An 18991-nucleotide genomic window follows, 5' to 3' on the forward strand; every position below is an offset into this window, starting at 1 on the left:
GTGACACTGACAGCGCTCAGGTTCAGTCACTGAGGATCAGGGAGAACTCCAAACTGTTGCGTTTTCCAGCTTGGTCGTTAAGAAAATGCTGATGCCTTAAACAAAGACAGAAATGTAGAAAATGTAGAAAAAACTAGAAGACACTCATTTATGCTGAGTGCCTGCTAGTTTTACCTTGTGGAAAACAGAACCAAGGGAAACAACGGATTTCACGGTACAGGGAAGTGATGCGAGCCAGCACCCTAGGGATGCTGACCAGGCAGATGTGCAAAGGATGGACAGGAAGTACCCAGAACAGAAATAAGGGAGTGACCTGTGAAAGGTGTTGCTCTAGGTAAACCTAAGGTTATAAGGAGATCAAACGGGACAGAAGCATTCAAGAAAACAGCCCCTTCTGAGTTAGGCCCAAAGAAATAGCAAAGTATTCACCAATCCCACAGACTAATAAGAGATGAACAGGCAATTATAGGAGTGTACATAAATGCTTAGACTACACCATAGAAAATATGTCACCATGGATCAACCCAGACTTGGGAGTGTTAGGAGCATGAAATGTTCTCAGAAGAAGTGATATCCAAGAGCTGCAGAAGAATGAGTAAGAGCCAGAAAAAGTTCTTATTGAGCTTTATTATTTAAAAAAAAAAAAAAAAAAAAAAAAGCTCTTATATTGTTAGAAGCAAGAATATTTCGAGCAGAGGATGTAAAAAGGATAAAGGAGCAAAAAAAGATGGTACCTTCCAGGAATGAAGAGAAGTGCAATATTACTGGAGTATAGAGTTAGAGATGGAAGGAGCCTGGCGAGGCATGCCTGAATCAGACCCTGCACTGTTCTGCAGGACAGACTGCAGAACTGAAGGGACAAACCAGTGGAGAGCCCAGTAGACAGACCTCTGGAGCCATCTCATGGAGACGAGACCTCAGTTCAGTTCAGTACAGTTCAGTTGCACAGTCGTGTCCTACTCTTTGCAATCCTATGGAATGCAGCACACCAGGCCTCCCTGTCCATCACCAATTCCTGGAGCTTGCTCAAATTCATGCTATTGAGGTGATGATGTCATCCAACCATCTCATCCTCTGTCGTCCCTTTCTCCTCCTACCTCCAATCTTTCCCAGCATCAGGGTCTTTTCCAATTAGTCAGTTCTTTGCATCAAGTGGCCAAAGTATTGGAGTCTCAGCTTTAACATCTGTCCTTCCAATGAATATTCAGGGTTGATTTCCTTTAGGATGGACTGGTTGGATCTCCTTGCAGTCCAAGTGACTCCTAAGAGTCTTCTCCAACACCACAGTTCAAAAGCATCAATTCTTTGGTACTCGACTTTCTTTATGGTCCAACTCTCACATCTGTACATGACCCTGGAAAAACCATAGCCTTGACCAGACGGACCTTTGTCAGAAAAGTACTGTCTCTGCTTTTTATTATGCTGTCTAGGTTGGGCATAGCTTTTCTTCCAAGGAGTAAGTGTCTTTTAATTTCATGGCTGCAGTCACCATCTGCAGTGATTTTGGAGCCCAAGAAAAGAAAACCTTTCACTGTTTCCACGTTTCCCCCATCTATTTGCCATGAAGTGATGGGACTGGATGCCATGATCCTAGTTTTTTGAATGTTGAGTTTTAAGTCAACTTTTTCACTCTCCTCTTTCACCCTCATCAAGAGGCTCTTTAGTTCTTCTTTGCTTTCTGCCATAAAGGTGGTGTCATCTGCATATATGAGATTATTACTATTTCTCCTGACAATCCTGATTCCAGCTTGTGCTGCATCCAGTATGGCATTTCGCATGATCTACTTTGCATATAAGTTAAATAAGCAATACTTATTTAATTTATACAATATACACAGCCTTGATGTACTCCTTTCCCTATCTGGAACCAGTCTGTTGTTTCATGTCTGGTTCTGACTGTTGCTTCTTGACCTGCATACAGATTTCTCAGGAGGCAGGTAAGGTGGTCTGGTATTCCCATCTCTTTCAGAATTTTCCACAGTTTGTTGTGATCCACACAGTCAAAGGCTTTGGCATAGTCAATAAAACAGAAATAGATGTTTTTCTGGAACTCTCTTGCTTTTTTGATGATCCAACGGATGTTGGCAATGTGATCTCTGGTTCCTCTGCTTTTTCTAAAACCAGCTTGAACACCTGGAAGTTCTCGGTTCATGTACTGTTGAAGCCTGGCTTGGAGAATTTTGAGCATTACTTTGCTAGCATGTGAGATGAGTGCAATTGTGCGGTAGCTTGAGCATTCTTTGGCATTGCCTTTCTTTGGGATTGGAATGAAAACAGACCTTTTCCAGTCCTGCGGCCACTGCTGAGTTTTTCAAATTTGCTGGCAGATTGAGTGCAGCACTTTCACAGTTTCATCTTTTAGGATTTGAAATAGCTCAACTGGAATTCCATCACCTCCACTAGCTTTGTTCATAGTGATGCTTCCTAAGGCCCACTTGACTTCTCATTCCAGGATGTCTCGCTCTAGGTGAGTGATCACACCATCATAGTTATCTGGGTCATGAAGATCATTTTTGTATAGTTCTTCCGTGTATTCTTGCCAGCTCTTCTTAATATCTTCTGCTTCTGTTAGGTCCGTACCATTTCAGTCCTTTATTGTGCCCATCTTTGCATGAAATGTTCCCTTGGTATCTCTAATTTTCTTGAAGAGATCTCTAGTCTTTCCAATTCTATTGTTTTCCTCTATTTCTTTGCATTAATCACTAAGGAAGGCTTTCTTATCTCTCCTTGCTGTTCTTTGGAACTTTGCATTCAAATGGGCATATCTTTCCTTTTCTCCTTTACCTTTCGCTTCTCTTCTTTTCTCAGCCATTTGTAAGGCCTCATCAGACAACTATTTTGCCTTTTTGCATTTCTTTTTCTTGGGGATGGTCTTGATCACTGCCTCCTGTACAATGTCATGAACCTCTGTCCATAATTCTTCAGGCACTCTATCAGATCTAATCCCTTGAATCTATTTCTTACTTCCACTGTATAATCGTAAGAGAGTAGACAGAATGAAAAACACAACCACAGAAAACTGATCAAACTGATCACATGGACCACAGCATTGTCTCAGTGACGTTATGAGCCATGCATGTAGGGCATGGTGGAGAGTTCTGACAAAATGTGGTCTACTGGAGAAGGGAATGACAAACCACTTCAGTATTGTTGCCTTGAGAAGCCCATGAACAGTATGAAAAGACAAAAAATGAGACCTCAGGCTTTATACAGACCAGAGAAGGGAAGGGAGGTTCAGATGCTGAGCTATGACAATCCATAGTGCCTGACATCAGCCATGGAAAGCCAGGTGGTGTGGCTCCAGGTATGCCATACTGGAAGCAGTATCTACCAGCTGTCGCCGCCCCCTCTCCCTTGGCTTGCTCCCACAGCGCCCCCTGCAGCCCTCTGTACAGCAACCGCCTTCCTTGCGTTCGTTAGTTTAAGGTCTGTCTTCTCCATCTCACCCGGCCTGATCAGTTCACTCCTGTCCACACTGCAGATTGGGGTGATCTGTCCGGTCAGAGCCTAGCAGTACTTTCCGTGGGCAATACATCCGTCAATAAGGGCACCTGGAGGTCTTGGTACAGAGAAACCGGATGACTGATGCCACGGGAGGGAGTGGGTGCAGGGCTTGGAGGGGGAGGGGTGGGGAATAGTAGCCACGGCTGAGTGTGTGAGGGCAGCAAGGCAAAGAGATGAATCGTTTCAACATTGGAAAAATCAAAAGATCATATACATTTCTCTGCTCTGTTTCCTAGTGACCTTTATTCACTCATTCATTCGGTTTCTTATTTAAAAAAAAAAAAAAGTCAATGAGCACCCTCAGGACAGGCACGATGTTAAGCACAGGATATACAGCAGTCAACAAGACAGAGAGTGTATCTCTTTTGCAAAATCAGGCATCTGCAGTCCCAAGAAAGAATGTCCTCTATTTAAAGCATTTAACTCCTTGTCAGCAAACCCAAACAAATCACTTTAATTCCTGTTTTGAATGTGACCCCAGTGAGCTCCTTGTTATAAATCAGAAACCTCTGGAAAGAGAGAACAGAGACCAAAAGTTCTCCTTGAAGGGAAATCTAATCTTGATGCCACATTTTTAAAATCAATTACATTTGCTAACTCATGCTAAATTAACCGCAGAACAAAGGCTTTAATTCTGCATACTCCCGATTCCTTAACCACTTTGAGCCTTTGAAGATGAATTCATAAAGACAGGCTTAATTTGTCTGACTAAGAAGCTGGGAATAACTATTCAGTATATCAATATAATTACAGCAACATTAATTTTCAAATTACATACATCAGTGACAGTAATTAAAAATAACACATACCTAATATTCACTTTTTTAAAAGAGTGTCCTGAAAAGGGCATGGCTGAGATGGGAACTCAGCCCGCCTGCACAGGAGGACAGTGCGGTGTGTTCCTGGACACCGACAGCTGCGGTGAACAGACCTGCGATTGTCTCCAGCACGGCAAAGAAACATGGAGGAAGAGTCTGCAGGATGAAGAGGACTACATGGTCTTACGAGCAAGACTGCAAATCCTTTCTGCTACACATTTATCCTTTCCAAGACTTTGCTCAGATTTCAGATTCCTTCATCCAGTCCACATGCATTTCTAGAACACCAACAACAGGCCAGGCACCGCGTCGGGACTGAGGAACAAACGCTGAACAAGTCTGACCAGGTGCGATGGAGGAGACAGCTGATCAACCACAAATGCAAGAAGGACTGTTACTACTGGTGACTACTTCCTGCTGACCTTTATTCACTCCCTCATTCAAAGAAACAATGCAGGGAATATTACGGGAACAGGAAGAAGAGAAAGGAGAGGCAACAACAGGTTTGCAGATAATTTTTCCAAGAGTTTGATGGTACAATCTAAGACAATTTTAACTTCAAAATTCAAAATATATGTTGACATTCAACAGTTAATATTTTTAAATGCTCATCCATTCTTTTAGCCTTTTATTAATCCTGACCACCAAAAAGTAACTGTCAAACATTATACTTATCCCCAACATATGAACACCACCACCCCACCCCACCCCCATTTTTTTTGGTTGTGCTGTGTGGTATGCACAGTCTTAGCTCCCTGACCAGGGATCAAACCCGATCCCCCGCACTGGATCACCAGCGAAGTCCTATAACCCAATAGTTTTAATTTATCTTTTCTCAAGTCTTAAAAAAAATGAACGACCATGTAAAACCCTAAAGATGACCAACAATTAGAAAAGCAAACTACTTCCCTGACAGCAGTACAGTACAGCATGGTAACTGCCAAGACCCTGGGTTTCAGTATCAGACTAACACAGCTCTGACTTTGCCACTTACAGGCAGTTGTTAAAGCCCTCCAAAGTTCAGTTTCTTCTCTGGGTTGTTGCAACAATTAGAAGAAATCATGCATGTAAAGAAGTGGACATCATGGTTTATACAAAGCAATGTTTCCAATGGAGGGGGAAAAAAATGACGAGCACACAGCAGTGAGCCATCAGGAAAGGTTCCCCTTTAACTTTAAACATCTAACAGTACCCAGCTAATTTCAGCCGGAGCAGAGAAGACTGTCGGCAGATGGCTTTAGTCTGAAGCTAGCAGCAAGTCACCTGGTAGGGATCATTTGCGACAACATGCCAAAATAAAAAGCCTCATAAATTTTAGATATGGGATAAATAACTTTCTACCTGCGGCTGTGTACCTAAAGCTTGCTTATTTCAAAGTGCATTTCCAAATGTACGTATAGGCTGTTTTCAATTTCTGCCAACAAGTGACAAGGGCTTAATCATCAATACTTGGTTTTTAAAAATCATAAGAAGCAAGGGTCACAGAGTCCCCAACCATTTGTGGGCACTAAATTCTTCCCTAGAGTATCCTTATTATCTTTCTTTTCTTGGGAAAACACATCCTAAGACAAAAGGCAGAACCAGCAAGCTCTTCCTATAAACCACAGAACAAAAGTTTCCAAAAGTGGCCCAGTTTCCTTAAAGAGCCATTACTCGTCCCAGAGCCTGATGCTAACACACTTTGACAATCATACTAATTAGAAAAAGCTTTTTGTCATTGTGGTCCTTAGCCAGGTGGTTAATAGAGTATGCTTTTATCTTCAACATAAGAGGTCTTTTTTTTTTTTAATTATGTTGTCAGATGTAATTATAGAAAACTGGGAACAAATGAGATTATGGGCTCTATCGTAAGGGGCAACTTAACACAACGAAGCTCTGTGTTCCATTCTAGCAAATAAGGTCAGCTGGAGATGCTTCTCCTCCAATTTTAATGAACTGTATACAGTGTTTTAAAACGTGTTTTATAAAAGCAACAACTACGCAGTGAAATCTACCTAGAACTTAGTGGAAATTTAAACACTAAAAATATGCTCCATTCTAGTCCTAACATGCTTAAATTTTTTAAATATGACATATTACAAACATGTAAAAAAAAAAACAGAAAATCATCCCCAAGATTTAACAGATTTTGTTTTGTCGTAATTTCTTCAGAGTGCTCTTTATTTTTAAAAAAACAAAACATTACAAGTAGAGCTAAACCCTATTCCAATCTCATTATCATCTCTTCCCTTTCCTTTGCACCCAAAAGTAACCACAGTCCTGAGCTTAATATGTATTATTTCTGTGAGTGTTTCTGTACTTCTACTATATTCATATGTATCAAAAAAACAGTACAAAGATGTTGTCTTAAAAGGTTACATAAATTTTATGTAAATGTTAACATACTATATGGAACATTTGGCTACTTACTTTTTTATGTTTTTAGATTTTATGCTTTTTGTTTTTAGGTTCATTGGTGTTCACACATGTAGGTGCAGTTACATGCTAATAAATGTGAAATCTAATTATTTTTTATTGAAATACAGTTGACTTGCCTTCTGCAGTGGCTCAGCGATAAAGAATCCTCCTGCAATGCAGGAGCCACGGGAGACACAGGTACAATCTCTGGTCGGGAAGATCCCCTCGAGGAGGGCATGGCAACTCACGCCAGTATTCCTGCCTGGAGAATTCCAAGGACAGAGGAGCCTGGCAGGCTACAGTCCACAGGGTTGCAAAGAGTCGGACACGACTGAAGTGACTTAGCACACGTGCACAGTTGACTTATTATTAGTTTCAACATAACTCAACATAGTAACTTGATATTTTTATACATTAGACTCCATTCAAAATTATTATAAAATACCGACTGTATTTCCTATGCTGTGCATAACACCCTTGTAACTTATTTACACCGAGTAGTCTGTGCCTTTCGCCCTGCCTTGCCCTGGTCCTAGCCCCTCTCCCCTCTGATGAACACTAGCTTGTTCTCCACATCTGTGAGTCTGTTTCTCGTTCGTCACATTTAGGTTCCACACACAAGTGACTATACACAGTAGGTGTCTGTCTCTTATTTATTTCCTAACCCTAATACCACCCAGGTCCCTCCATGCTATTTCAAATGGCAAAATTTCACTCCATTTTTATACAAGGAAAACAAAACACTAATTCAAAAAGATACATACACCCAATGTTCACTGCAGCACTATTTATAATAGCCAAGCTATGGAAGCAGCCTAAGTGTCCTTCAAGAATTGAACAGATAAAAAAGATGTGGTAGATAGACAAATATAGATGCAGTGGAATAATGCTCAGTGATTTATTCATTCTGAATGCTGAGGAGTATTCCATCGACATCATACGTACCATTTTATTTATCTTTTTCTTCTTTCTCTTTCTCTCTTCTTCAAATCACTATTCCACAGAATACCTCTGTGCATGTTGCCTTGTAAACATGTGGCAGGCTTCCCTAGGGGAGAGACCTAGAAGTGAAGATGCAGGGCTACACGGCACGCAAACACTCAATTTCATTGAAAGTGAAAGTCGCTCAGTCGTGTCTGACTCTTTGTGACCACATGGACTATACAGTCCATGGAATTCTCTAGGCCAGAATACTGGAGTGGGTAGCCTTTCCCTTCTCCAGAGGATCTTCCCAACCCAGGAGTTGAACCCAGGTCTCCTGCATTGCAGGCAGATTCTTCACCAGCTGAGCCCTCAGGGCAATACTGCCATACTGCTTTCTTGAGTTATTGTACCAACGTGGTGTTATTGGATGTCTAACGGTTAGCCACTCTGATGCCGTTACCTACTGTCTCACTGTAAGTTCATTTGTGTTTATTTGATGCTACACACACAAGGAAGATGAGCATATTTTAATATGTATCAGATTTGGGGTCTTCTGGGAACTGTTGGTTCATATCCTTCGCACACGTCTCATCGTTTTCTTACTAATGTGTAGTATTACAAATACTTTTATATAATTTGGGTACCAACCACTTGCAAATACGCGTGTAACAAAATGGGCTTCCCAGGTGGCAAGGACCCACCTGCCAATGCAGGAGATGTAAGAGATGCAGGTTTGATCTGTGGGTGTTGTTTTTGTTCTTTAATCTTTTCTTTATGATTACTGCTTTATAGAAAGTCTTAATATTTTATCACTTATGTACAAGATAGGGGTTAAGCATATGGGTCACTGAGTCAGACTGCCCCAGTTCAAATCCTAACCTGCTCTCTTACTAGCCACGTGGCCTTGTATGAATTTACATCAGATTTCTTCATGTATTAAAGGAGAATAACACTGGTTCCAATAGTTGTGAGAATTCAGTGAATTAATACATATAAAGCACTAAGAATAGTGGCCGGCATATAGTTAGCTCTCAACAAATATATTACTGTTATCATTATTCGTATAATTATTTCAGCTATTCCCAGGTAGCACAAGTGGTAAAGAACCCGCCTGCCAATGCAGGAGACATAAGAGACTTGGGTTCAATCCCTGGGTCAGGAAGACCCCCTGGAGGAGGGAATGGACACCCCCTCCACTATTCTTGCCTGGAGAAAACCAAGGACAGAGGAGCCTGGTGGGCTACTATCCACTGGGTCACAAAGAGTTGGACATGACTGAAGCAACTTAGCATGCATGCATATGATATTTAGCATCAGTTTGCCATGTTCCTTCGAAAACTCTACTGGGATTTTAAGTCACGTTACCATCTCACCAATTATACCTTACAATTTACAAAGGGGAAGTTTTATCTTTACAACACAGGGATCGAAGGATCACTGCCTTAAACAACCGAGTGACCACCTCTGGTCTCACGAACAGTGGTGCAACCTAACATGTGCTTCTTGTCGTGTACGGCATCACCTATAAAGTATTCTTACAAAAGGTACTTAACCTGATTTAACCAGGCGTTTATACCCAACTCCCGATTTTCAGGAAATACCAGTGATAGGGACCAGTCAAACTACACAAAGAAACAAACCTGGAACATGGGGTGTTCTAAAGATAATGGCTGAACTCTTACAAAGTCACCACCACGAGGATAAAAGCAGCAACCTGTTGAGAATTAACAGAGACTAGAGACTGGAGAAGGAAATGGCAAGCCACTCCAGTGTTCTTGCCTGGAGAATCCCAGGGACGGGGGAGCCTGGTGGGCTGCCGTCTATGGGGTCGCACAGAGTCGGACATGACTGAAGTGACTTAGCATAGCATGGAGATACACAACAGTCAGAAATGCACCTTGTACTGGACTCTGGTTTAGGGTGAGGGGGGGGAATCTGTAAAAGTAATTTGCGGCATAAGTGGGAAACTGGGTATTAGATCACATTATAAAACTACTGTACAATTTTCTTAGGTATAATAACAGTATTGTGATTGCGTAGGAGCATGTCCTTATTTGTAGGAGATACATATTAAAATAATTGATATCTATAATTTAATTTCAAAGTGAAAGTGAAGTCGCTCAGTCGTGTCCGACTCTTAGAGACCCCATGAACTACAGCCTACCAGGCTCCTCTGTCCATGGGATTTTCCAGGCAAGAGTACTGGAGTGGGGTGCCATTGCCTTCTCCTGCAACAGCAAAAACAAATAAAGATACAAAACAAATATACAAATATATTTGGTATACAAATAAAGTATACCAAAGTATGACACATATTAACTTTGAATTTAAGCAATATATGATGTTCCTTTTAGTATGCTTTCAAATCTCTGTATCTGTTCCATTTCTGTATTGTGCTTTTTTCCACAATAAAAAGTTGTAAAACATAAATTGTGTTAACTTCACAGATTGATTTGCAGAAAAGCATTATCTACACAATATCTACAAACTGCAGGGCTTTCCATCTATTTCTGTCTTATTTTATGCCCTTCAATAAAGTTCCATAATTTTCCTTATAAAAGCCTTTTACATATTTGTTAGATTTCTTCAAGAGACTTTAGAATTGTGATGCTTTTGAAAACAGTACCTTTTTGAAATTGCCCTGTAGATACTGACTGAGTGAACTGCCCAAATATTGTGATTTGTTTCAATACCTGCACTCCTTCTTGGACAGCAGAACTACCCAAAACAATTCAAGCAAGCCAAACTCCAAACCTCTGCACAGCCCCCTCGTGAAAAAGTCCCTTGTTTGGTCAGCCTCTGCCTTCACATCACTGCTCAGATCCAGCGCCTCTCTTATATTCTCATTCCTATCACTCTGGTTTCTAGACCCTAATGTGTGTCCCTGCTTCCTCAACAGCTCCCAAACGTACATGGTCAGGTTAAACTACAAGAATCCTGACTATGCTGCGTTCTTCATCAAACTTCTCCAAGATCTCTCCAAACTGAATGAATACGGTAATTGTGGGAAGCAGACTAACCCCCACAAAGCTGTCTACATCCTAATTCCGGAGTCCATGAACAAATTAGGTTCCATGGCAAAGGAAAATTAAGGATGCAGATGGAATTAGGGGTGCTAACTAGCTAATCTTTAAGCAGGGATGATCTTAAAAATCTTTAAATTCTGGATGATCCAGGTAAACAACATAATTACAAGGGTTCTTGTGGAAGTGGAAGAGGGAGGCAGAGGAGCAGAGTCAGGGGAAACCATGACTCCAAAAGGATGGTGAGAGAGATGTAATACTGCTGACTGTGGAAAGGAAGGAGCAAGCCATGAGGGGAGGGATGTGGGTGGCCTCTGGAAGCTGGAGACGGTGAGGAAAAGGACTCACCGTGAGAGTCTCCAAAAAGGAGCAAGCCCTGTCAACATCCTAAGTTTAGCCCAGTAAGACCTGTTGGACTATAGTAAGACGATACTACTGTAAGAGAATCGTCAGTGTTATTTAAAGCCATAGCTTTGGGAATTTGTTACAGCAGCAATAGAAAACTAACACAGCTACTAGGAAGCTGATGTATATAGCACAAGAAGCTCAGCTCAGTGCTGCGTGTGACCTAGAGGGGTGGGATGAGGGTGGAGGTGCAAGGCAGGCTCAAGAGGGAGGGGATATATGTACTCATATAGCTGACTCACTTCATTGAACAGCAGAAACTAACACAACATTGTGAAGCAATTATACTCTAATCAATTGGCTTTTTGTTGTTGTTGTTTTTTAAAGAAAACTAATACAGACATTCAGATTCCGGGTGAGAAGTTACACTTTTGCCTAAAGATATGTTCTTTTAAAAGAATTTATAATCTAGCTTATAATTCTGTTGAAGAAAATAAGGAAAGGAGATTTAATATGCTGGCACAGATGAATGGAATCAGTTTTTTACTTCCCATCTGACTCTCAGTCTTTGGGGGAAATGGCAACCCACTCCACTATTCTTGCCTAGAAAATCTCATGGACAGAGGAGCCTGGCAGGCTACAGTCCATGGGGCCACAAAGAGTTGGACATGACTGAGTGACTGAGCATACACACACGCTTTCTGCAATTTCTGATTCTGTTGGTCAGAAGCCAGAACAGAAGAGACATATGGTCCCTGAACTTAACTCTATTTCTCAAAATTTTTACTTATTTGTTCCTCCTAAAATAAAGATTCACCAGACACTTCGTTGACCTCAGTTTGTTTGGTTTATTAATAAAGACAGGAATTTAGTATTATAAAGAAGATTACTACTCTTGAACCTCAAAGCCAAGTACAGCATGCCAATCACTAGCATGGCTCTTAGCACCTGGGGCAAGGCAATTCTTTCCTGTATGCGACCAGTCCACAAACTACTGGACATTAAGCGTCCCTGGCCTCTGCACACTAAATGCCAGATGACCTCCCTTCCAGGCCCCCCATGTTGCCCGACAACCAAACACGCCCCACATACATTTCTAAATACCCTTGCTTTGGGTCAAGAACCACCCACATGGTGTTCATTAACAATGAATCTAATCTACTTAAGGCAATTTGCCTGGCCTGTTCCTATAAAACTCACTAATGGTCTTACACACTATTCTGGCAAAATCAGGCATGTTCATGGCAATACAGTTTATAGAGAAACACAATGAGATGATCAGTAAAAAGAACACATAATGGGAATAAACTGGAGATGTTCACTGCGTTAGGAAAGTAAAAATAGCCATTGCTCAACATCTTACAAAACAGGAGCTCTGTGGTTCAGTCCCTAAGTCGTGTCCTACTCTTTGTGACTCCAATGGACTACAGCACACCAGGCTTACCTATCCTTCACTATCTCCCAGAGTATACCCAAACTCATGTCCGTTGAATCGGTGATGCCATCCAACCTCTCATCCTCTGTTGCCCCCTTCTCCTCTTGCCCTCAATCTTTCCCAACATCAGGGTCTTTTCCAATGAGTCGGCTCTTCACATCAAGTGGCCAAAGTATTGGAGCTTCAGCTTCAGCATCAGTCCTTCCAATGAATATTCAAGACTGATTTCCTTTAGGGATGACTGGTTGGATCTCCTTGCTATCCTAGGGACTCTCAAGAGTCTTCTCCAACACCACAGTTCAAAAGCATCAATTCTTTGGCACTCAGCCTTCTTTATGGTCCAACTCTCACATCTATACGTGACTACTGGAAAAACCATAGCTTTGACAATATGGACCTTTGTCAACAAAGTGACATCTCTGCTTTTTAATATGCTGTCTAAGTTGATCATAGCTTTTCTTCCGAGGAATAAGTGTCTTTTAATTTCATGGCTGTGGTCATCATCTGCTGGGATTTTGGAGCCCAAGAAGAGAAAATCTGCCACTGTTTCCATTGTTTCCCCATCTATTTGCCAGGAAATAATGGAACCAGATGCCGTGATCTTAGTTTTTTTTGAATGTTGAGTTTTAAGCCAGCCTTTTCACTCCTCTTTCACCTTCATCAAGAGGCTCTTTAGTTTGTTTTCTCTTTCTGCCATAAGGGTAGTGTCATCTGCATAGCTGAGGTTGTTGATATATCTCCCAGAAATCTTGATTCCAGCCTGCGACTCATCCAGCCTGGTATTTCACATAATGTACCCTGCATATACAGAGAAGGCGATGGCACCCCACTCCAGTACTCTTGCCTGGAAAATCCCATGAACGGAGGAGTCTGGTGGGCTGCAGTCCATGGGGTCACGAAGAGTCGGACACGACTGAGTGACTTCCTTTTCACTTTTCACTTTCATGCATTGGAGAAGGAAATGGCAACCCATTCCAGTGTTCTTGCCTGGAGAGTCCCAGGGATGGGGCAGCCTGGTGGGCTGCCATCTATGGGGTCACACACAGTCGGACACGACTGAAGTGACTTAGCAGCAGCACCCTGCATTTAAGTTAAATAAGCAGTGTGACAATATATAACCTTGACGTACTCCTTTCTCAATTTTGAACCAGTCTATTGTTCCATGTCTGATTCTAACTGTTGCTTCTTGACCTGCACACAGGTTTTATAGGAGGCAGGTAAGGTGGTCTGCTATTTCCATGGCTTTAAGAATTTTCCATAGTTTGTTGCGATCCACAAGGTCAAAGGCTTTAGCACAGTCAATGAAGCAGAAGTAGATATTCTTCTGGAATTCCTTTGCTTTTTCAATGATCCAGTGGATTTTCACCACTTAATCTCTGGTTCCACTGCCTTTTCTAAATCCAACTTGTACATCTGGAAGTTTTCAGTTCGCATTCTGCTGAAGCCTAGCTTGAAGGATTTTGAGCATAACCTTACTAACATGTGAAATGAGTGCAATTGTACGGTAGTTCAAACATTCTTTGGAATTGCCCTTCTTTGGAACTGGAATGAAAACTGAACTTTTCCAGGCCTGTGACCATTGTTGAGTTTTCCAAATTTGCTGGCATATTGAGTACAGCACTTTCACAGCATCATCTTGCAGCATTTGAAATAGCTCAGCTGGAATTTCATCACCTCCACTAGCTTTGTTCATAGTGATGCTTCCGAAGGCCCACTTGACTTCATATTCCAGGATGTCCAGCTCTAGGTAAGCGACCACATCATCGTAGTTATCCGGGTCATTAAGATCTTTCTTATACAGTTCTTCCATGTATTCTTGCCACCTCTTCTTAATATCTTCTGCTTCTGTTAGGTCCCTACCATTTCAGTCCTTTATTGAGCCCATCTTTGCAAGAAATGTTCCCTTGATATCTCTAATTTTCTTGAAGAGGTCTCTAGTCTTTCTCATTCTATTGTCTTCCTCTATTTCTTTGCATTGTTTACTTAAGAAGGCTTTTGTATTTCTCATGGCTATTCTATGGAACTCTACAAACCTATAAATATGTTTAAATACCCCTTCCCAAGGTGACCCTAACAGCAGAAAGCAATCAGAGGTGTACAGCTTTGTGAGAGCTTCAGACAGTCCCTATTATTTTCCAGGCCTATGACTGGGCCTGACTCCTCAGGCATCCACATAAGGCCTTACTCTCTATTGCTCAGCAACCTACGCTTAAGAAACGATACAGAGTAAAGGACTTCTTGCTACTTCAAACTGTAAATATGTATTTCTCCTTTTAAAATAGAATCAGTGGTTTGGATTTACAATTTTGGTCATTATCTTGCTGGGAAACAAATTAATTTGTGAAGCCCACTGTGAAGTGTCTGACCATATGCCATGACTCATTGGCTCAAAACCAATCCAAAAAGCTAAGAATATAAGATGAGCAGGTTTTACCAATTACTCAGGAGATACTCTTAGAAAAAACAAAACAGCTCCTAACCCAACAGTAACACATATAGTTTCCTCTATTGGCTTATTTCAAGCTGACATTGCTCAGCCATAGGGCATCTCAACTTAAATTCCGCTCCTCCCTCCAAAATATCTCCTCTAGACATCCTTCCATAGAAGCTGCCAAGAACAGTTTGCTGGGAAAAAAAAAAAGGGAAAATATCCATTAAGCCTCTGTGCTTCCAATGCAAGGGTTTGATCCCTGGTTGGAGAACTATGATACCACATGCCACACAGCACAACCAAAAAGGAACAAATAACAATCACAAAAATAAAAAAACAAGAAACAAGATTTTCAGCACAAAAGAGATGCAAATAACAATCTAAAGAAGCTTTTTAAAAATTATTTATCATCAGCCCAAGAGAGGAGAAGAGCGGGAGGAAGTGGGCCAACAAGAAGGACTTACTGGACAAAAGTAGGTGTTCTCCACGATGTGATGAGCCACGACACTGTTCTCGGCAGAGAGAGACATGATGAAGAGCAAGGCGTCCCGGGCCTGCTGGCCCACGGTCCCCTCCCGGTGAATGAAGGGGATCAGAAGGGAGAAGATGAGGAAGTTCGCGGCCCCTTGGTCCTCACTAGTGTGGAAGAAGAGTTCCAGGATGGATGGATCTTTGGCAAGAATGGAACAGAGCTGATTGAGCAGGACCACCAGCTTCCCCTCCACGGTGGGGGTGGTTGTTCCTGAACAAGAGCTCAGCAACATCATCAGGGGCTTCAGAATGGGCTTGTGGTGCAGCAGAGGCTGGTGGGACTGGGTGATCAGCATCTCATACATCTTGAGCTGCTCCATTTTCGTCTCATCGGTAAACTCCCGCCTCAAGCTCCAAAGGAAGAGCTTCTCCATGATGTTCTCAGAGACCACAAATTCCAGGATTGGCCCCATGGCAGCATCCCTGGCTTGCTCCTCAATCAGCAAAAAGAGCATGTGCTCTACATAGTTCTGGACAGCACTGGCCTCATCTGGAGGGATGGACCCGTATTTTGCTTGGGTGTTCTTCAAGGGGTCATGCTTCTCTAAGATTTTCACAACCTGTAACCAAATCAAGTATGTGTCATCCATCTGATGTTTATCATAGCTTACAAAAAAAAAACATACCACTGCTGATTGTACCAAATCTTCATGGAAAATGCAAGAGCCATGACCCCTAATAAAATATATGTGAGCAACTGCTATATTCAAAAGGGATAACCAACAAGGACCTACTGTATAGCATGTGGAACTTTGCTCAGTGTCATGCGGCAGCCTGGAGGGGAGGGCGGGGTAGGGGAGAATGGATATATGTATGTGTGCTGCTGAGTCCCTTCACTGTTCACCTGAAACAACAACATTGTTAATCAGCTGCATCCCAATACAAAATAAAAAGCTTAAAGTTTGGGAAAAAAAGATATGTGAGCCTTCTGCATCTCCCTCTCATGAGAATAAAATGAAGGGGTTAAAAACTACAGAAGGAAGATGTTTGAAGTTGTTCGTTTATCATAGTTACACATGTTTGGCAACCTAAATGTCAAAGAAAGTAACATGGTTGTGTAAATTAAGCTCCATACATTCCTGGGCCTATTATTATGAAGACTACTGAACAAAAATTAAAAAAAAAAAAAAAAAAAAACTGTTAAGTGATATGTTAAATGAAAAAATTAGTTAATTGTATACAATTAGACTCATCATGATCAACTACCTTAAAAACATGAAAGTGAAAAAAGACTAAAAATAATACACAAAAATAGTAATAGCTGTTGTGTTCAAAGCAGAACAAGTTCTGAATTTTTTTTAAGCTGTCAAGAACATAATAGGGCTTTTAAAGTTTAAAATACATTAAATAAGCAGGACTACCACTGCTCTCCTACAAACAGCATTGATTTGAAGCTTTCAGCTGCAGAATGCAGCTCCTCACATGCCCCCGACAGAACAACAACCCTCCCTGCCCTTCTTGATTGGCACCGTCTTCAGCAAAGCATGCATCAATAGGAAGGAGGAGAGGAAACTGATGACCAGGAGGCACATACCTAGAAGAATCCCCTAACATGTGCCATATGTTGAAATTTTAAGCATGAAGAGTTTGAATTGTGTATTTTTTTAAGCCAGAAAAAAATTTGTGAGATAACCAATTACAAAATAAATCCCTAAAGCATAGGGCTTCTGTTTGGGGTAATGAAAAAGTTTTGAAAATAATAGTGATGGGTACACAACATTGTGAATGTAGTTAATGCCACTGACTAAACATGATAAAGATGGCAGAGTTTGTTTTATATATTTATATGTACCACCAAAAGAGAAAAAAAGCACTGAAAACTCAAAAATAAACAATCTTATGTGACAGTCTAGGTGTATCTCTCCCTAACTGCTGGCCTTTTAACGCTTACCACCTCTCTCCGCCCATCAATACTTAACTTCTACTTTGGTACCTGAAAATTAAAACAATTTTATATCTCAGCTTCCATTAAACTTTATGACTTGGAATTTCTAAGATAAATATCCATTCAATTCACTTCCTTTAAAATGTATACACATGTTAATTCTCAAGCATTTTATCAATGACTTTAAGTTGTTCCTTTTAGCCTTTCTGAACCATATGCTCTGTGGAATATGTTTCACTTCGGTCTTAACCTCCCGGCCCAGTTCTAGGACATGCTGTTACGTGTTCTGGTATTTAGGTTATAGAATTTCTGCAAGTCACTGCAGAAACTGGCAAAAGCACAAGGCTATGTCAGCAGGCGTGAGCAAGGAGGGAAATTTATTTCTCAGGGAAAAGTCTAAGATTTTCCCCTTTCTGAAGCAGAGTAAAAGAACATTTATAGACTAGGCTAGTTATCCTTATGGATGAATGCCGGGGACCAGCCCCGGCTGATCCAGGGTATTGGAAGCGGGGACGGCGTCGGCGACCTATTTATTTAAATATTTTATCAAAGATATAAAGAGTAATAGGATGAGGATAGCTCAGTAGGAAAATTCAATGAAGAAAAGAGGCTGAACAATTCAGCCAGAAGGTAAGAGAAAGAACGACATGGGGAGACCAAGTTTCGGTGAACAAGGCCCGCGGTTTATTTTCCAAAGTAGTTTTTATACCTTAAGTTGTGCATAGAGGATAATGGGGGAAGGGGTGGAGTCATGCAAGGACAGCAGTTCCTGGTCCTAATCGAAGCCAGGCTTTCAAACTTTATCATATGCAAAAGTTCAGGTGAATTACATCATCTTCTGGCCAGGAGGCCTGTTAACATTTTAAGAAACTTATCTTTCTCTAAAGGTGATTTATTCCAAAGTCAGGCACCAGCCTCCAAAAAAGCATTGGACAAAGCTGCATTCCTATAGGGCAAAGGTGAGGTGGGCTCAATCAAGAAAAGAATTAACTCAAGGGTCCAAGGTTACAAACATTGAGCTACTACTTACATTTCTATACACCCATTATATCAATCAATACACTGCCAAGGACACAGTAGGTAAGGAGTATGGAGACTTAGCAGCAAACACTGGCCCAGTAAGTGAAAAACCCTTCACCAATACAATTTCTAATCGATCTTTTAACTACTCAAAGGAATCTGTGTTTAGACAGTTTAGAACATCTGCCTCTCAGTTGGGAGGCTCTGAACAATCACATGTGGCCGGAAAAACCTATTCAGGCAGGCTAGAGGATTTCCAAAGGAGTTTGTAGGTTAAACACTGTCACACCCAGGAATTATTAACTGGAGCTGTAAGCTAACTGTTTTTTCAGAGAGGTAGTGGGCGACAGCCCCCCGTAAAGTCAGAGGTGTAGGTGAAAGCACAAAGCATAAAGTAGGCAGACTCTGGTTTTGGGGGTAGATGCTCGAGAATTTCCAGGGAGACTCCTGAGGCTTGATCCCGCCTTTGCGTATGCCAAGCCTCCTTCCTCATGACCTCTGCCACAGGCGGAGCTCACTCCCCACAGATGAACAAATTTCTTCAGAATCTGTAATCTCCATCGGCTTCCATTATAAAATTAAAAATACTGCCAGAGTGACGCCAAAACAATGCCCCCAACACCCCTAAGTTGACAGTTTCAATGAGGAAGGCTGTGGGACATGCGCAGCTCAGGGACT

General features: G+C 41.5%; 1 protein-coding gene across 7 annotated transcripts in view; it reads right to left on the reverse strand.

The window, feature by feature from the left end:
- The window catches only part of FHIP1A (FHF complex subunit HOOK interacting protein 1A), a 308399-nt gene that overhangs the window by 83053 nt on the left and 206355 nt on the right, over window positions 1-18991 (reverse strand). For 6 of the 7 annotated variants that reach the window (XM_070769004.1, XM_070769003.1, XM_070769002.1 and 3 more), the window contains one exon: window positions 15342-15968. The exons of the other annotated variant lie outside the window; for it this stretch is intronic. In XM_070769004.1, coding sequence (XP_070625105.1) covers window positions 15342-15968 — 627 coding nt within the window. The remainder of the gene's footprint in view (window positions 1-15341; window positions 15969-18991) is intronic. 7 annotated transcript variants of the gene reach the window in all.

Source organism: Bos indicus, chromosome 17 (genome assembly GCF_029378745.1).
Source record: "Bos indicus isolate NIAB-ARS_2022 breed Sahiwal x Tharparkar chromosome 17, NIAB-ARS_B.indTharparkar_mat_pri_1.0, whole genome shotgun sequence".
Classification (NCBI taxonomy): domain Eukaryota; kingdom Metazoa; phylum Chordata; class Mammalia; order Artiodactyla; family Bovidae; genus Bos; species Bos indicus.